General features: G+C 42.8%; 1 protein-coding gene across 2 annotated transcripts; it reads right to left on the reverse strand.

Moving 5' to 3' along the window:
- Positions 1-399: 399 nt before the first annotated feature.
- On the reverse strand, positions 400-9,765 carry zfr (zinc finger RNA binding protein). 2 transcript variants are annotated; one of them, XM_072433819.1, is made up of 20 exons: positions 9,633-9,765; positions 9,420-9,501; positions 8,583-8,853; positions 8,334-8,472; positions 7,955-8,170; positions 7,641-7,870; positions 7,283-7,486; positions 6,357-6,618; positions 5,897-6,075; positions 5,700-5,819; positions 5,442-5,587; positions 5,218-5,374; positions 4,894-5,147; positions 4,579-4,729; positions 4,301-4,439; positions 3,085-3,182; positions 2,302-2,397; positions 2,003-2,114; positions 1,506-1,603; positions 400-950 (listed from the first exon to the last, which is right to left on the reverse strand). In XM_072433819.1, the coding sequence occupies exons 1-20, from the start codon at positions 9,667-9,669 to the stop codon at positions 771-773; spliced, it is 3,171 nt and encodes a 1,056-aa protein (XP_072289920.1). In that variant the 5' UTR covers positions 9,670-9,765; the 3' UTR covers positions 400-770. The 2 variants fall into 2 exon arrangements, 1 of the variants encoding a protein (XP_072289920.1); XR_011924370.1 differs by lacking the exons at positions 400-950; positions 1,506-1,603; positions 3,085-3,182.
- Positions 9,766-14,193: the final 4,428 nt, after the last annotated feature.

The following is a 14,193-nucleotide window of genomic DNA, read 5'->3' on the forward strand; positions in this document are numbered from 1 at the left end:
TGCCGAGAAGAAAATATTTTTTATTACCATTTTCTTTTTTCTGTAAACAGTATTCATAGTCCATAATTTAGGAGTTTTTGGGTAACTTTTGCACACAAATAGCCTGCAAGCTAATGACTAATTCACATATCTGTATATTACTTCTTTAAATAATCGTAGCAGCCTTGAAATATACCACGTAGCTTAAGAGAAGGCTCACTTAATGTTTTTGAAACAGACAAAAGAACGACCACTGAGTAATAAATAATAGCGATGGGACAAAAAGTTATACATCTCTGTACATCTTCCTAACGTGGTTCTCCTCGTGGACCTGATCTCGTGTCCCACCACACCGAACAAATGACAAGTTTCATCAGTAACCCATTTACATGAGGTGAATTTGCATAAAAGACAAGGATGTTTGTTTAGTACATTTATTCAGCTAAAAGGAATTTTTTTCACAAGGTTTCAAGTCCCCCGACACCAAATTAACTTCTAATTTCTTTAAATTCCCTACACTTGAGAAAAAGCCAAAAGACAATGCAATGCCAACTGCAAACCAATACTGTAATTAAGATTATATAAATATTTAAGTGGGGAAACGAGGCTAGCATTAGACGGGAGACAAGTCAGGGCTCACAATAAACAGTAACACAGACGTAAGCTTCATTCAAATGTTCAAATAGACCGCACTAATGCTTGTAGTTACAACAACAGAGCAGTTTCTTGAGTACAGTACATTTAAAACGGAACACATAAAAACCCCACGTCCTTCAGGCGGTGAACATATTCTAAAAGTTATCGTAGTCCTTCTTGTCCTTCTTGCCCTCTCCTTCGAAGCTGTCCGTGCCGTCGCTGTTGTCGTGGCGACGCTTTCGGCTGGGGGGCGCGATGAAGCCGGTGTTGGTCTGCAGAGGGTCCATCCCCAGGACCTTGTGAATCTGACGGAAGGCCAGCAGTCGCAAAGCAAACTTGCCAAGAGAGAAGGGCAGTGTTAGTACCGGTAATGTAGTTACACATGTTCACAGGAGGTCGAGAAGGTTAGCACGTTTTATACCGGTGAAAACTACAGCAATAGAAACACACACATTGCACTTAGACTTGCATGAAGACGGGTGAAACAAAGAAGTGTTTTATTCCCAATATTGAACAGCCACAATTTACTGCCTTTTAATAATATTTTCTTGAACACAAATGGCAATTATTAAAACTTGTTTAACACAAAAAGTCATTTTTCTTCCTTCAACCTTTGCTCCAAACCACTTCTTTACAGACGGGATTGGTCATTTCTCTCCATTAAAATGTAAATAATTGAGGGTAATAAATAACGAAAATTGCACTTTCTGCATAATTCACTTTACTAAAGCTATGATCATATTTTAAAGCGTAGCTGTATTTTATACAATACACTGTAGAAACAGCTGACAGTAAAGTTTGGGAAAGTCATGATGCTTCAGTATTCAGACTCAATATGGCGGTGTTTGACGTTCAAATAAATTGGGGAAATAGAAATCCAAAAGGTTTACCTGGGCGCTTGAAGTGATGTCCTCCCTCTGCTGTTCTCCCAGTGCAATCAGAGTATCCATAGGGTTCTTCTCACAAGGGTCCAACAGCCCTGGTCCGCCTGGAACATTTGAACATTTCTTTATTTAAAATGGATTTGTGCATATCAACTAACACAATCTCATGTAACTATGCTGGATTTAGCCTAAGGCTAATTTTCTGCTGTTGTTCTAGAGCAGGTTGATGATGGGGCAGACAAGCCACAAACCCATCAGACATCAGTAAATGGGATTTTCTTCCATTTCCTTGAGTGGACACACTACTAATACACTTTTCAGAATCAGAATGGGTTTAGTGTTTATATTGTCAATGAACTGAATTCACAAACATAGGAACTTGTCTTGGTGATTCGGTGCAACATAAAACAATGAACAATGAATAAGTCAAAAGAGAAACTATTTAAATCTGCTATGGGATAACAATAAGCTTTATATGAATTACCAGTACAAAACATGTTTACCTGCTAGTAAAATTCCAGAGGATATACATTCCAGGATTCGTCTGAGGGCGTCTCCTGGCCCGAGAGGAGCTGAGGCACTGCTGATGGCCTTCTCCACCAGCAGCTCCATTGCCTGAACATTACCACAACAAAAGCACAATGACAAATTGACAACATCTAAAGAGATGCAATTCGCAAGGACTTTGCCCTTGTTTTTCCATATTCCTGTTCATTTCTCACACCAAATCCCTTCACAGTGACGGAGGCACAAAGAGCTTGTTCATGAACTCGAGTTGGCATCAGTCAAACAAAGCACTCACCCAGCTGGGGAACGCTGACCATGTGGGCACGCGCTGGCAGAGGTCTCGCAGGATCCGGATGATGATGACGCAGGACTGTAGACCGTTGGCCCTAGCCTTTTGATGCAGCAGAGCGAGTTAGTGCAGAACAGTGGCAGTTTGAACACATTAGTATCAGCTGTGTCACAGAGGTTCAAACACTACTGTGTGTAATGGAAGCTCCGATGTTGTGTATGAGCAAAAATAGCCTACAATCAGCTGCCATTCCCAGTAGTCTTGTACCTCAAAGTTAGTGCCAGAGACCAGAGTTTGCAAGATGCACAAGAAACCAGCGGTTTTCTTGCCATCTTCTAAACCGTGACTCTGCAGGTACTGGAGTACACCTGAGGCAAAGGGACTGAGAGAGTCAAGGAAATCCACTACAGTCTGCGGCTCACAGACCAGCTCTGATATTCCCGTTTCTCTCAATCCCCATTCTACAAATACAAAACAGTACAAGATTCAACACTTGGCACACCGTGTGCAGCTTATTGTGCAGCCTTATGGAATTAGCTAACGGGGCACAGCCAGAATAACGAAATACAAGGATGTCAGAGGAATATATTACAATGACTTTGTCTGAAGCTTTAACTAGGATCAGAAAGAGACCAAATGGTGTAATTAAGCGACATCCTTGAATATTTGGTTTCTATTTACTGAAGATGTCTCATGATATACAAAATAAATATGTAAAGCACAAATTATAACGTCATCACATGTCTCATAAGGCTACATACAATAAAAGAGTAAAATGATGTTCCGAACCTGGAACCACTTAGCGTGGCGCAGAGCAGCCAGAGCGTCAAGGCAAATTTGTCTGTCCAAGACGTCCGCTGGGTCATTCATCATACCCGAGGTTATATCTAAAAATGGATTTGAAGGGTCAAAATATAGATGAGGAATGGGTGTTTGACCAGGTCAGCAAGCTGCCAGAGAACAAACACATTGCCACACATACCACGTCATCTGGAATGACGAGAAAACAACTGCCGCTGACTACGTCTCATTCTCTTTACATATGATAGCCTTTCAAATTTATTTTAACAATTAAGGCTTACTGTGGATACCATGCGCCTGCATCAGACCAAAGTGTGCCTAATAAAGTGGCATGGCTGTGTTAGTAGGTGTGGCAAGGTTTTTGGTGTGTGAGAACGGCTTGGTCAAAAATCCTTCCGGAGCTGTACAAAGGTTCTGTTGAGGACGCTGTCGGGTTTTCTCTCATAGATGAAGTTTTCTCTCATTGATGAAAACTCTACTGCGCTTTTTATTGGAGACTGCACTGAGAGGACAGGGCACGAGAACTACCAGCAAACAGGTTAGGATACCACTTCATGCAAGCCTAATTTGAAGGCTGAAAAGAAGCAAGACCATTCTTACAGCCTTTAAATAAGAACCATTTCAATGCTTGATTAGCCAAATTTTCAATTTACCCTAAAATTACGTTTCAGTTTTTTGGAATCATTAACATTTTACAAAAGATTATGGGCTCAAGGCATAGGCTTACTTAACTGAGAATTATTTGTTTCCTGTGAAAAAGATTTACCTTACTGTGTAAAATTGTCTTGGGTCAAATTGTAACTAAAAAGTGGAATGATGCTGTGGGAAACAGAATCACCGCTTTGTGCATCTCACAATTTTGTGTACATGTGTCACTAAGTACAAAACTGAAGCCCTACACACAGGAAACAAAATAAAACCTTAACTAGAAACCGCTAATACAATGCAGACAATGATCATGCTTTCCCAGAGAATAAGAGCACTGAGGATAGTTACTGAGCAACGGGCCCGAAGAGCAGAACTGCTGGCATTTGTTTTGTGGTTAACTAGACATAATGTATGAAATATATGTCAAGCTAAAAGCGGTGGATAAAATGAAGGTGGTGTGTGAGAGGCGTTTTAAATGGAAGACGTTGGGCAGTGCCAGCAGCGGAGTGCTCTTGAGGTAGTCCACAGTGAGAGCAGTTTGAGCAGTGTAGCAGACCTCCTTCTGGACCGTCCTCTCGCATCAGCGGCGACGTCAAGGTGATGTTGACGTTCATCTTGGGCTCAGTGCAGGAGCTCAGGACAATGGCCGCCTCCGACACAGATGCCTTCACTTCATATTTGTCTGGAGACACAACCTGGAACAAGGAGAACATGTGACCATCACACCAGGCTCAGTGATCCCATACAGAACAATCTGCTTTATAACGTTTATTATTTATCATTATTATTAATCATAATAATGGGTGGTTCTAAAGAGTGAGGAGGGAACAGTACTGCAAGCTGCGATGGGAGGTGCTCCACGATCCGTGTCAAGAGGGTTTTGGTGGGTTTATCGGAGCACAGCAGAACCAGGTTCACACTTTTGTCTCCACTCAAAAGCAGTCCCTTGGCCAGGACTCCGACCCGCATCACTCCTTTTAAGGTTCTGTAGGATTTAACAAGAAAAAACAAGAAACATTTTTTAGGTCTTTGTAGGTCTAATGTTCTAATACCTTTACGTGGTCCAAAAACTGAAGCCATTAAGGTGAAAATGGGTAGCTACATTTGAGCCGGGAGTATTTCTCAAAAAAAAAAAAAAAACACACTGACCTGTCTTTAGCCGGAATTTCCTTCTTGTCTTTGCCTTTGTCCTTGTCTTTGTCTTTGTCCTCGTCTTTGTCCTTGTCCTTATCTTCCTCTTTGACCGTGTCCTGTTCTGTGACGATATCGGACACGAGCTTCAGAGCTCGTTCTGTGATGGACACTATCTTCTGGATGGACTGCAGCTCCTCCTCGGAGGGATAAATGACAGCGTGCTTTGCCATAACGTAGCGGTCGTCTGAAGAGTCAGGGCGCCGCTGAGGCTGACAAACACAAAGACCAAATTAGTCTTTTTGTTGCATCATGACTTGTGTCATGTGTGCAGAGCCCTACCATCAGTCCTTGAGGTTGCATCCCAGGTAGCCCCGGGCGGACCCCCAGCAGCCCAGGGGGGCACTGCTGAAAACCGCAGTCTGGCATACGACGCCGATCGTCCCAGTGGTGCTGGTCCTCCTCCATACGCCTCCAGTACATGTCCTCTTCATAACGGCTGCAAAACCACATGCACTGGTCAGAACTCCAGTCCATTACTAAAGTCTCCAGTGTTAGATGTTTACCGCATCTCCATCCTCCAGCGCTCCTCCTCCTCTCGCCTTCTCCAGTACTCCTCCTTCTGCATCTGTTTTCTCATCTTCTCCTCTTGAATCTTCCTGGCACGAATGCTAGGCTTGACCTCTACTTGCAGGTCTGGATTCACCTTTTTCTGCATGAAAATACACACAATGTACACGTCAAATTTGAGTGTACATTTGACACTTGGGACAAAATATCATGTAAAGGCTTTAGGGACAAATGGACATTAGATCGCTACAAACCTTGTATTGTAAACGGTGTCTTCGGCCTTTCAGATGCATTTCTTTGGCGTTGGGATCATTAAAACTACATTCACAAAGCTTGCAGTGAAATCGAATGACTTTGCCTTCATCATTTCGCACCTAACAGAAGTGAAGAGGCAATGTATGTAACACAATAAAAGACTTTCCCTCCGTTTGTCATAGAAACCAAAAATCACCTCTTCAACATAATCATAGCCAACAGGCTGGACCTCGTTCTGCAGAGCAGCCAGTGCCGACGAGGAAAGTGTGTCTAAGCTCTCGCCCTTAGAGTCCTGAGCACCCGCAGGTGTCAATGACTTTGAGACTTCATTCTTTGCCTCTTCTGGTTTCAGTGTGGTTTGTAACTTATTTCCACCTGTAATAGAAACAATTCACAATTATGCTTTGATCTGGTCCCAAGTCAACATTGTAAATTCCAATGCGTCTGGTAAAATAAAAGTAAGAACAATGTTATATGTAGAAAAAAAAAACTGTTGCATCTGGACTCTTTCTACAACACTGCTTGACAAATGAGGGATTTCACCGACTTGATTAATGTTATATGTTAACATTTAAAAGTAAATCCAAGGGAAGGACGGCAACATGAAAATCAACACCTTCCACATTTCAGTCAAATGCAATATTAGTTTCACTTACCCACAAAGTTGATCTTGGGGGTGACGACCTTCTTGGCAGAGGTAGCAGAGAGACTGGATACTGGGCTTTTGCCAGTTGCCACAGTGCTGACAACGCTGATTGGCTTCAGGTAGGACGAGGAAGTGGAGGAGGAAAAAGAACCAGAGGCGCTGGCGGTGGAGGTGCTGCTCTTCTGGCCTGAGGAAGAGCTGCTGGAGGACGAGGCCAGGCTGGGTTCCGACGAGGGAATGGGCTTTCCCAGTTTAGTGTGAAGTTTTACAACCTGCAAAGAAGGCAACAGTCACTACCAGGGATGGAGGACAAACAGGCTTTTAGATAGAGGGCCGTATTCCTGTATTTTGGACGGGCATGACGGCCATTTTATTAATGCATCTTAGGAAAAAAAAAGGGAATATTACAGTTTTCTCGCTGAGGGGTTTTGGCCGGCGGGCCCCCGCCATGCTGAAAAGATACCGCCGTAGTGTCACTTTTCTGCTCGCGCCGCCCACGGCGCTTGATAATATGGGAAGCCAATATGATCACACTTAGGAGCGGCGTATGGCGTAAATTAAGTGAACGCCGAGCGCCGTCTGGTGTAAATTACGGCGCTCGTTGACGCCACACGGCATAACGTCAGACGGCATTAAAAGCGCCGCTTTATTTTGTAAAAGCGTTGAAAAATACACTGCGATACGGCGCTCCTAAGTGGCAGTGTGTGATCATATTGGCTTTCCATAATACATTTTTATGTACATTATTTTAGTCCATATAGAATGCCAAAGCTACTCGTTTTTTCGCCTAGTCATTTCGTACAAAATTATTTGGACATTAAAGATGAGTTTTAAACGACTGGGGTCGTGGCTTCAGAACAGGCACTATGTTGTCTGTATGCCCAAAAACCTCTTTGTGAAGTAGTTTTGTTTTCAGAGCCGCTGTGACAGACCCACCTTCTGGTGCTTGGCTCCCCTGATGTGAGCGGCGTAGGCATCTGCTCCAGTGCATGACACGTCGCAGAGTTCACAGCGGAGCTGGTTTTGAGCTCCTCGAGGGAGAGACCCTCCAGAACTACCTCCACTGCTACTGCTTTGAGACACCTTCAGGGCTGCTTCCTTCTTCTTGTGCTTCTGACCCTCAAGATGCTCCTTGTACGTCTAGCACAAGAAAAACAAAATTAGCACCAGAAGGTTTGCACTCACAAACTTTCTAGAACTATGTTACAACACAGATGTATAATGCAATAGAATTCTAGAGATGCCTGTCCATTCTTAATCTAAACCCGTTTAAAGAAAACACGACAGTGCTCACCTGTGGGCCAGCACAGCTGATTTTGCAAACGTCACAGTAGTGTATCTGTGGGGGTTTAGGAGGCTGTTTAGGTCGGAGCTGTTTATTGGGAAATGAGGGTTTCTTAGTAAAAGTGTTTCCGGTCCAAGCTGATGAGGCTGCCACAGCAGCCACTGCCTGCTTCTGCTGCTGCTGGTAGTAATTGGAGGCTGCAGAGTAGACAGCAGCCTCGTAACCAGAGTAGGATGTTCCTAAAAGAAAATAACCATCTTTACTTTAGAGAACAACTCGTATATTAATTTTTCAAGTAAGTTTGTTTGTGCAGAAGAACATACCGGAGTAAGTAACTGCACTGGTGCTGTACGTGGAGCTCTGGGAGTAAGAGGGCACCACAGAGGCAGCGGCTGCGACCGGCTGCACTGTGGAGGTGACTGGGTAAATGAAGGAGGAGGCCACGGGACTGGGAGCAGCTGGTTTTATCACTGTGACTTGCCGATTCTGCGGTGCCTGAGCGTATGAGCTCGCACCCTGACTGTAGGCTGACTTTGCGGCTGAAAATACAAGATCACCAGAAGGTATTATAATCTGAAACACAACTCAAGGAGGAAAAATCCATTAGATATTTGGAAATAACACAATGTAATACTTTGTGTATGACAAGCTTTGAGGTTGACGTAAATATCTTAGATATTGGTATTTGGGAGGAATACGTACCTGTTTGGTAGTAGGACTCTGCTACAGAGGGCTGTGACTGTGCGGCAGCGACACCAGCAGCTGCAGTGGCTTGTTGGTAGTACTGTTTACTATCATAAGTCACAGCAGGAGCAGTGGAGCGAACATATGAGTAAGAATCCTGCAAGAAAGAAATATCACATATATAGAACAGGTTAGGTTGACTAATCCCTTCGGTAATATAAAACTGTTTGTGCCATTGTTTCTCCACCTAAAATGTTATTTACATACCTGATAGTTCTGTGAGGTGACTGGCGGTGGAGGAGGAGGGACTTCCGGCTGCCTCTGAGCGTAAGTGTAGTCTGTGGCAGCGTGAGTGGGCTGATATCCTCCATAAGCAGCAGCTGTAGCAGCGGCAACAGACACAGGCGCAGGACGAGCTACAGCCGCTGTGGGAGCATAGGCAGCTGCCACTGTGTGGGCCGCCACAGGAGCCTGGTGCACAGTGTAACTGGCAACTGTGGTGGGGTGGGTATAGCCAACACCAGCAGTAGGCTGCTGGCTACAAAAAGACAAGACTCAAAATCATCTTCTATTCCACTCTATGAACATGCCACAAAAAGAATAAGAAGAACACCTAATGTATAAGGTTATTTACCTATTAGGTTTAATAACTCGCCATGAATAAATACAATATTTATGAAGGAGGGAAGGTGGATTCACAGTGAGATCATTGAACCAAAGCGATTAGAGGTTATGTGAAATGAATACACGGATATAATTTATAATTTAAAAACATACTCATTCACTTTTATGCATAAGTGAACAGCTGTGCTGAAGTGAGTGTCTTATGTCGGTGCTTAATGTTTTGACAGTGCGTGTGAGCATCCCCGTGCTATCTAATGATCAAGTGAAGCGAGTCAACAAAGTCAGCGCTCATAATGGAACATGGGCCACAGTAATCTGTCCGTGTGGAGGTTTCCTTTTCTGCAGCATTAGAAGATAAGCGCCCCCTCCCCCAGCTCCACAATAGTGCTGCTGACGCACTGGTCACTGACGCCCGCACACGGTCGGGCACAGAACATTATGTCCAAGTCCCTCCTGTAAGAACAAATACAAGTATCAAACCTGTACTGTGCGGCAGCGCCAGGGGTGAAGCCAAAATAATTCCCGGTAGCCATTTTGGCCTCTTCCCCAAGCCGGCTGGGCACTGCAGAGGACAGAGAAGCTAACTGTTAGCACAGGCTAAAGGGCTCCAGTGTGTGACACAGAGTCAAAGCAAACATTTTATACATATTAATTTTAACATAATCATATCAACACTATACAAACAGTACTAACCATAAGTAAAAGAAACAACTGGGCAAATAGGAATCATTGGGCTCCTTCTGTTCCACCGACGCCCTGTTTGTAAAGCAGGCTTTAACTACCCGGAAACTCTCGAATGCGCATGCGCAGCCTCCAGCGGCCCCGCATCATGGCCGCATCCTCTTTCTAGTGTTTGCCCATGGATCTATTATAATATCACTTTAACTCATCTTTGCAGCTGTAAAAGCTTCAGCTCTGACAAGAGTCTGACAAGAGAAGCGGGGTGCTTGCTGTAGAGAGGCCTGTCCTGGCCCCAAATACATGATCAACTCTTATTAACTAGGCTGCCTATTTCACATATTTCGAATAAATAAGATGCTGGCTTTTTTTACTTTGGGGGCACATAGTATTCCATGGTATAGTAGTCTATTAGCACTTGCTCTCCTACCACAGTGTCGCCAGCTGAAATAAGGCTTATTGTTGCATAGCCTAATCCTGGGCAAAGTGGGATTGACATTACGTGTGTTGAAAATGATAGAAAAGGGCAGTCATACAGCCAATTTTTAGTTATTTTAATTATCTAGGCCCTACGTTTCACCACTATTTGTGATTGTGGTTTTGAAGCGGTAGATTTAGGTAGTTTAGTGAAGTTGTCACTAGAGGGCAATGTGGGCATATTTCTGATAATTATTAAAATGTGCTCTCTAGGGACTAAGCAGGGCCGGCCCAATTGGGCCTTCAGGGGGCCCTAAGCGAAAACATTTTTGGGGGCCCCTCACCACATCATCAGAATCAGTTTTATTGCCATTGTCAGTAAACAATTCACATATGGGAACTTTCTTCAACGCAAACAAAGCGCACCAAAACTCCAGGGCATCCGTTTGCCAGTTAGTTTATTCTCAACACCTCACAAGCTCAAATATTGATAACTTAAATCCCACAATGCAACTTGGTATTCCGCTGACATCACCTCTACTCCCTGTACAAATAACACACGTCCCAGATATGATTTTGGGCGTATTTGTGGGCGTTAAGGGTCGACAGCCACATTAGTAGTTTAAATTAATGAACAGGGGGGGCCTGGGGGCCCTCCCCCAGAGATTTTCAGACCTTTTTGGGGTCTTCTGCTGCATTTTAATGTGGTCCAGCCGGCTAAAATAAGAGTAAAATGTTGAGGTTGTAATGCTATAAAATGATGATGTGATGAAACTGTGTCAGGAGAAAATTATTAAAGCCAGTTAGTAATACATTAGTGTACTTAATTACTCAATACAATATTGGCTATGAAAAATAATTATGATCAAATTGATTCATTTTAACTGAAAATGTAAAATTAATAGTTATCCTTACTAATTTATCTTTTACTGCTCCCAACTGTTCCTTCTTGCTAAAGTGACAAAACAAGTTATATTAAATTAAACAAATGGCATAAGCATTGCTTGATTAACAATTAACTGATAAAACAGTGCAAACATGTTGAGAGAGAGAGAATGAACATAACTAGAAGTGAAGGTCCAAACCTAGCTATAGTGAAGACACTGCGTTTCTGTAACTTTGCCACTTTAATATATAGAAATCTATAGTACTATTCTATAACAGACGCAATCATAATATGTCTGGTTATTTTTCACTATCAATTTATTATAATTTATAACAAATAGTCTAATGATGCTTTTTAAATACATTGAAATGTTTTATTGCTCTATTAAAAGTGAATTACAATATAAATGTTTGTTCTGATCTGAACATCACACACTGGACTTCTGCATGAAACAATGCTGCGATGTGATTGGCTGATGGACCTTACGTGCATAAACCTTTACGTTCCTCTTATTGCACTTTAAGAAGTAAAACAGACATCACGAGTCACGATTGATCTCACACATGGTGATGTGAGAGAGAGCAAACTCAAACCAGCTCATCTCTGACTGAGGCTGCACAGGGGCCCGGGACAGGGGCCCGGGACAGGGGCCCGGGACAGGGGCCCGGGGCAGGGGCCCGGGACAGGGGCCGCACACTGTTCACTCCAAAGTTTCACGTCAGAGGTTCTGGATGAGACGGCGCTCGTCCGGACCGGATCTCCGCCTCTTAGTGACCCGGGGCACAGACGCCCCTCACCGGCCTCACCTGCAGCTAACACGGGCTGGTGTAAATGTTAAGCTTATTATCTTTCATTCAGACACATATTATTGTGCGCGGGGCAGAGCTCTCGTCGCCTCCAGCCTGAGCGAACTAACGTGACAGAATCGTGTTGTTTCAAACAGCAGCATTAACCGTCTCTTTGTAAGAGAAGTTCAATACCTGGAGAGTGTTGTTGAGTTTGCAGTTTCTTTACATCGTCAAGAAGTTTCTTCTTTCGTTTTTCGGCACCAGGAGATATATTCTTCTGGACATGAGGACCACGCAGGGACCACGTTCTGTTGTGTTTATGTTTTGCTCTCGTTCTCCTCGCGCACAATGAAGTTGACCAATCAGCGCAGGTTTGGTGTCTTGGTTGCCAGATTGTCATTACAAATAAATGCGGTTTGTGCGTTATGTTCCCGCTGTGTGCGCTGCCGCGCCAGCAGCGCTGCTACACTAGTGGCGCACGCTGCGCTTGCACTTCTCATAAGACGGGTTGCCAGATTGGGGGCCTTTATTAACGCCTCGGGGCCCTACGCGGCTGCTTAGCTCGCTTATAGGCTGGGCCGGCCCTGGGACTAAACCAGTACAAAATATGCATAGAAATATACATATGGCATTTGGTTGGCCTATTATTTAAAATCTAACCTTTGTGAATCTCTGTGACAGTTTTGCTGCCGCTCAAACCTGCTCACCTTCTGTGTCAGTTTTATTACTCTAGTATTTTAGAGATTACTCTCAAAATATTATTATAAAATGATTATTATTTTAAACATGCATTTTATAGATTACTCTAGAATACTTAATAATATAAGATGTCCCATGTCCCATGTCAGGACCAGGACATCTGTGCATCCCAATCACACAGTGGCAAAGCTGGAAGAGTTTAGGCCTTTGATTAATGATAAAGCCTTCTTTGATCAATTGTTGTATGGTTGAATTGTGTGGTTTCACAACATGATTAAATATATCACAGTAGTAGAAGTAATATTATTTATTTAAGGCGAACAGGCTTTTTTTTCTTTCTTAGTTTTTTGGTCTGTTTGCTCTCTATTAAAAATTCACTCTGTGATTTTTTTTTTATACAAATATTTCAATAAAATAAACTAATTAATTTAAGAATGAAATGTCCCAAATATGGGTAATTTTGACAGTTTTTACACAGAAAATGCTTTATTTCTATATGAAACTATTGTATGATGAAAAACTTGTAAAACTACAGATGTTTCAAATTATTATATTTAAATGTAAGTTTTGTCCTATTCCTCTGCAGAGTCTTGCCTCAACACAAACATGTGAAAAGATGGTTAGATTAGTGAAGGCATCTTGAATTAAATAAATGTTCACAATGCAACAAAACTTTCCTGAAATGAGCGTTGTTCTCTGCAGCGGTCCTCTGCCCAAACCACTGTGACTGTGGAGTTTTTGTTTGGATTTGGTTTTTGTTTCAGACAGACTTTCGGAGGCTGTCTGACCTCCTCCTGGCAGAGCCGCCAAGCAGTTTGATATCGCTGTTATTAGTGTGGCCTTCCAGGGATGATGACACTGAAGGTCAGTGGGCAGCAAGCAGAGGAAGAGCATGTGTTCCTCCTCAGTCATTTTCTGTTTTCACATCTGACTGGCCACTGTTTTGAAATCTCTTTTTAAAAGTTCTAAAATAAAAATAAAAAAAGATGTTAAATACAATGCTTCTCCTGAATATATATATTTTGCCACCATAAATGTATTTACCAGAAGTGAAGCTTTTCTGCTGCTCTCTTCTTTAACTTTTTCTATTGTTCTGTCTTATATGGACAGTAACAAATATCAAGGATCATTTGATTATTTGACAATTACCCCAAGATCTTTGGGTAATTCATTGTTTCTGAGAGAAATATCCAATCACAAAATCTGCATGTGTTCGAACATTTCACGTTGACTTTTGACTTCATAACATTTTGATGAATTCATGAAATCAAATTCACAGCAATGTTTTTTTGTTTTTTAATATATACATTATTTTGGATGTTGGACCAAAACAGTTCGTTTGATCATTCCCCAGTTAAATTACAGCTTTTGTCATCACACTTTCAATGTGATTCTATGAAATCACCACAGAATAATTTGCCTGCTTGTCCTTCATTCCAAAACACCTGTAACAAGACAAGACAAAAACCATGTTTCAGTCTTTGCAGCGACACATCTCACTGCTGGCTCTGTTGAAAGTGTCAGAATGCCATCATCCATCTCTGCCTCCCACTCCTCCTTCTTCCCACACCTCCTTCCCCCTGCTCCTCCTCCCCCTCCCCCTCCTCCTTTTGGGTTGTTTGCTTGTGGCTGCGCGGTGCTGAGATAGACAGTCACAAACACGCACTCAAGAACACAATGACAGCTCATAAGCATGTTCAGGCTTCTGCTGCAAATGACAGGGGACTTTGTATTGTGTTCTGTGAACCATTTTCACACATGTGGCACCTTCAAAGCATTCAGGTGG

This window comes from Eucyclogobius newberryi, unplaced genomic scaffold (assembly GCF_026437365.1).
Source record: "Eucyclogobius newberryi isolate DKJ021-1_F unplaced genomic scaffold, fEucNew1.0.hap1 SCAF_6, whole genome shotgun sequence".
NCBI lineage: Eukaryota > Metazoa > Chordata > Actinopteri > Gobiiformes > Gobiidae > Eucyclogobius > Eucyclogobius newberryi.

Coding starts and splice junctions, on each gene's coding strand:
- zfr (XM_072433819.1), bottom strand. CDS start 9,669: ATGATTCCTATTTGCCCAGTTGTTTCTTTTACTTATG. Junction 7,871..7,954: donor CAGTGCAGTTACTTACTCCG/GTATGTTCTTCT, acceptor ATTTTCTTTTAG/GAACATCCTACTCTGGTTAC. Junction 5,588..5,699: donor GACACCGTTTACAATACAAG/GTTTGTAGCGAT, acceptor ATTTTCATGCAG/AAAAAGGTGAATCCAGACCT.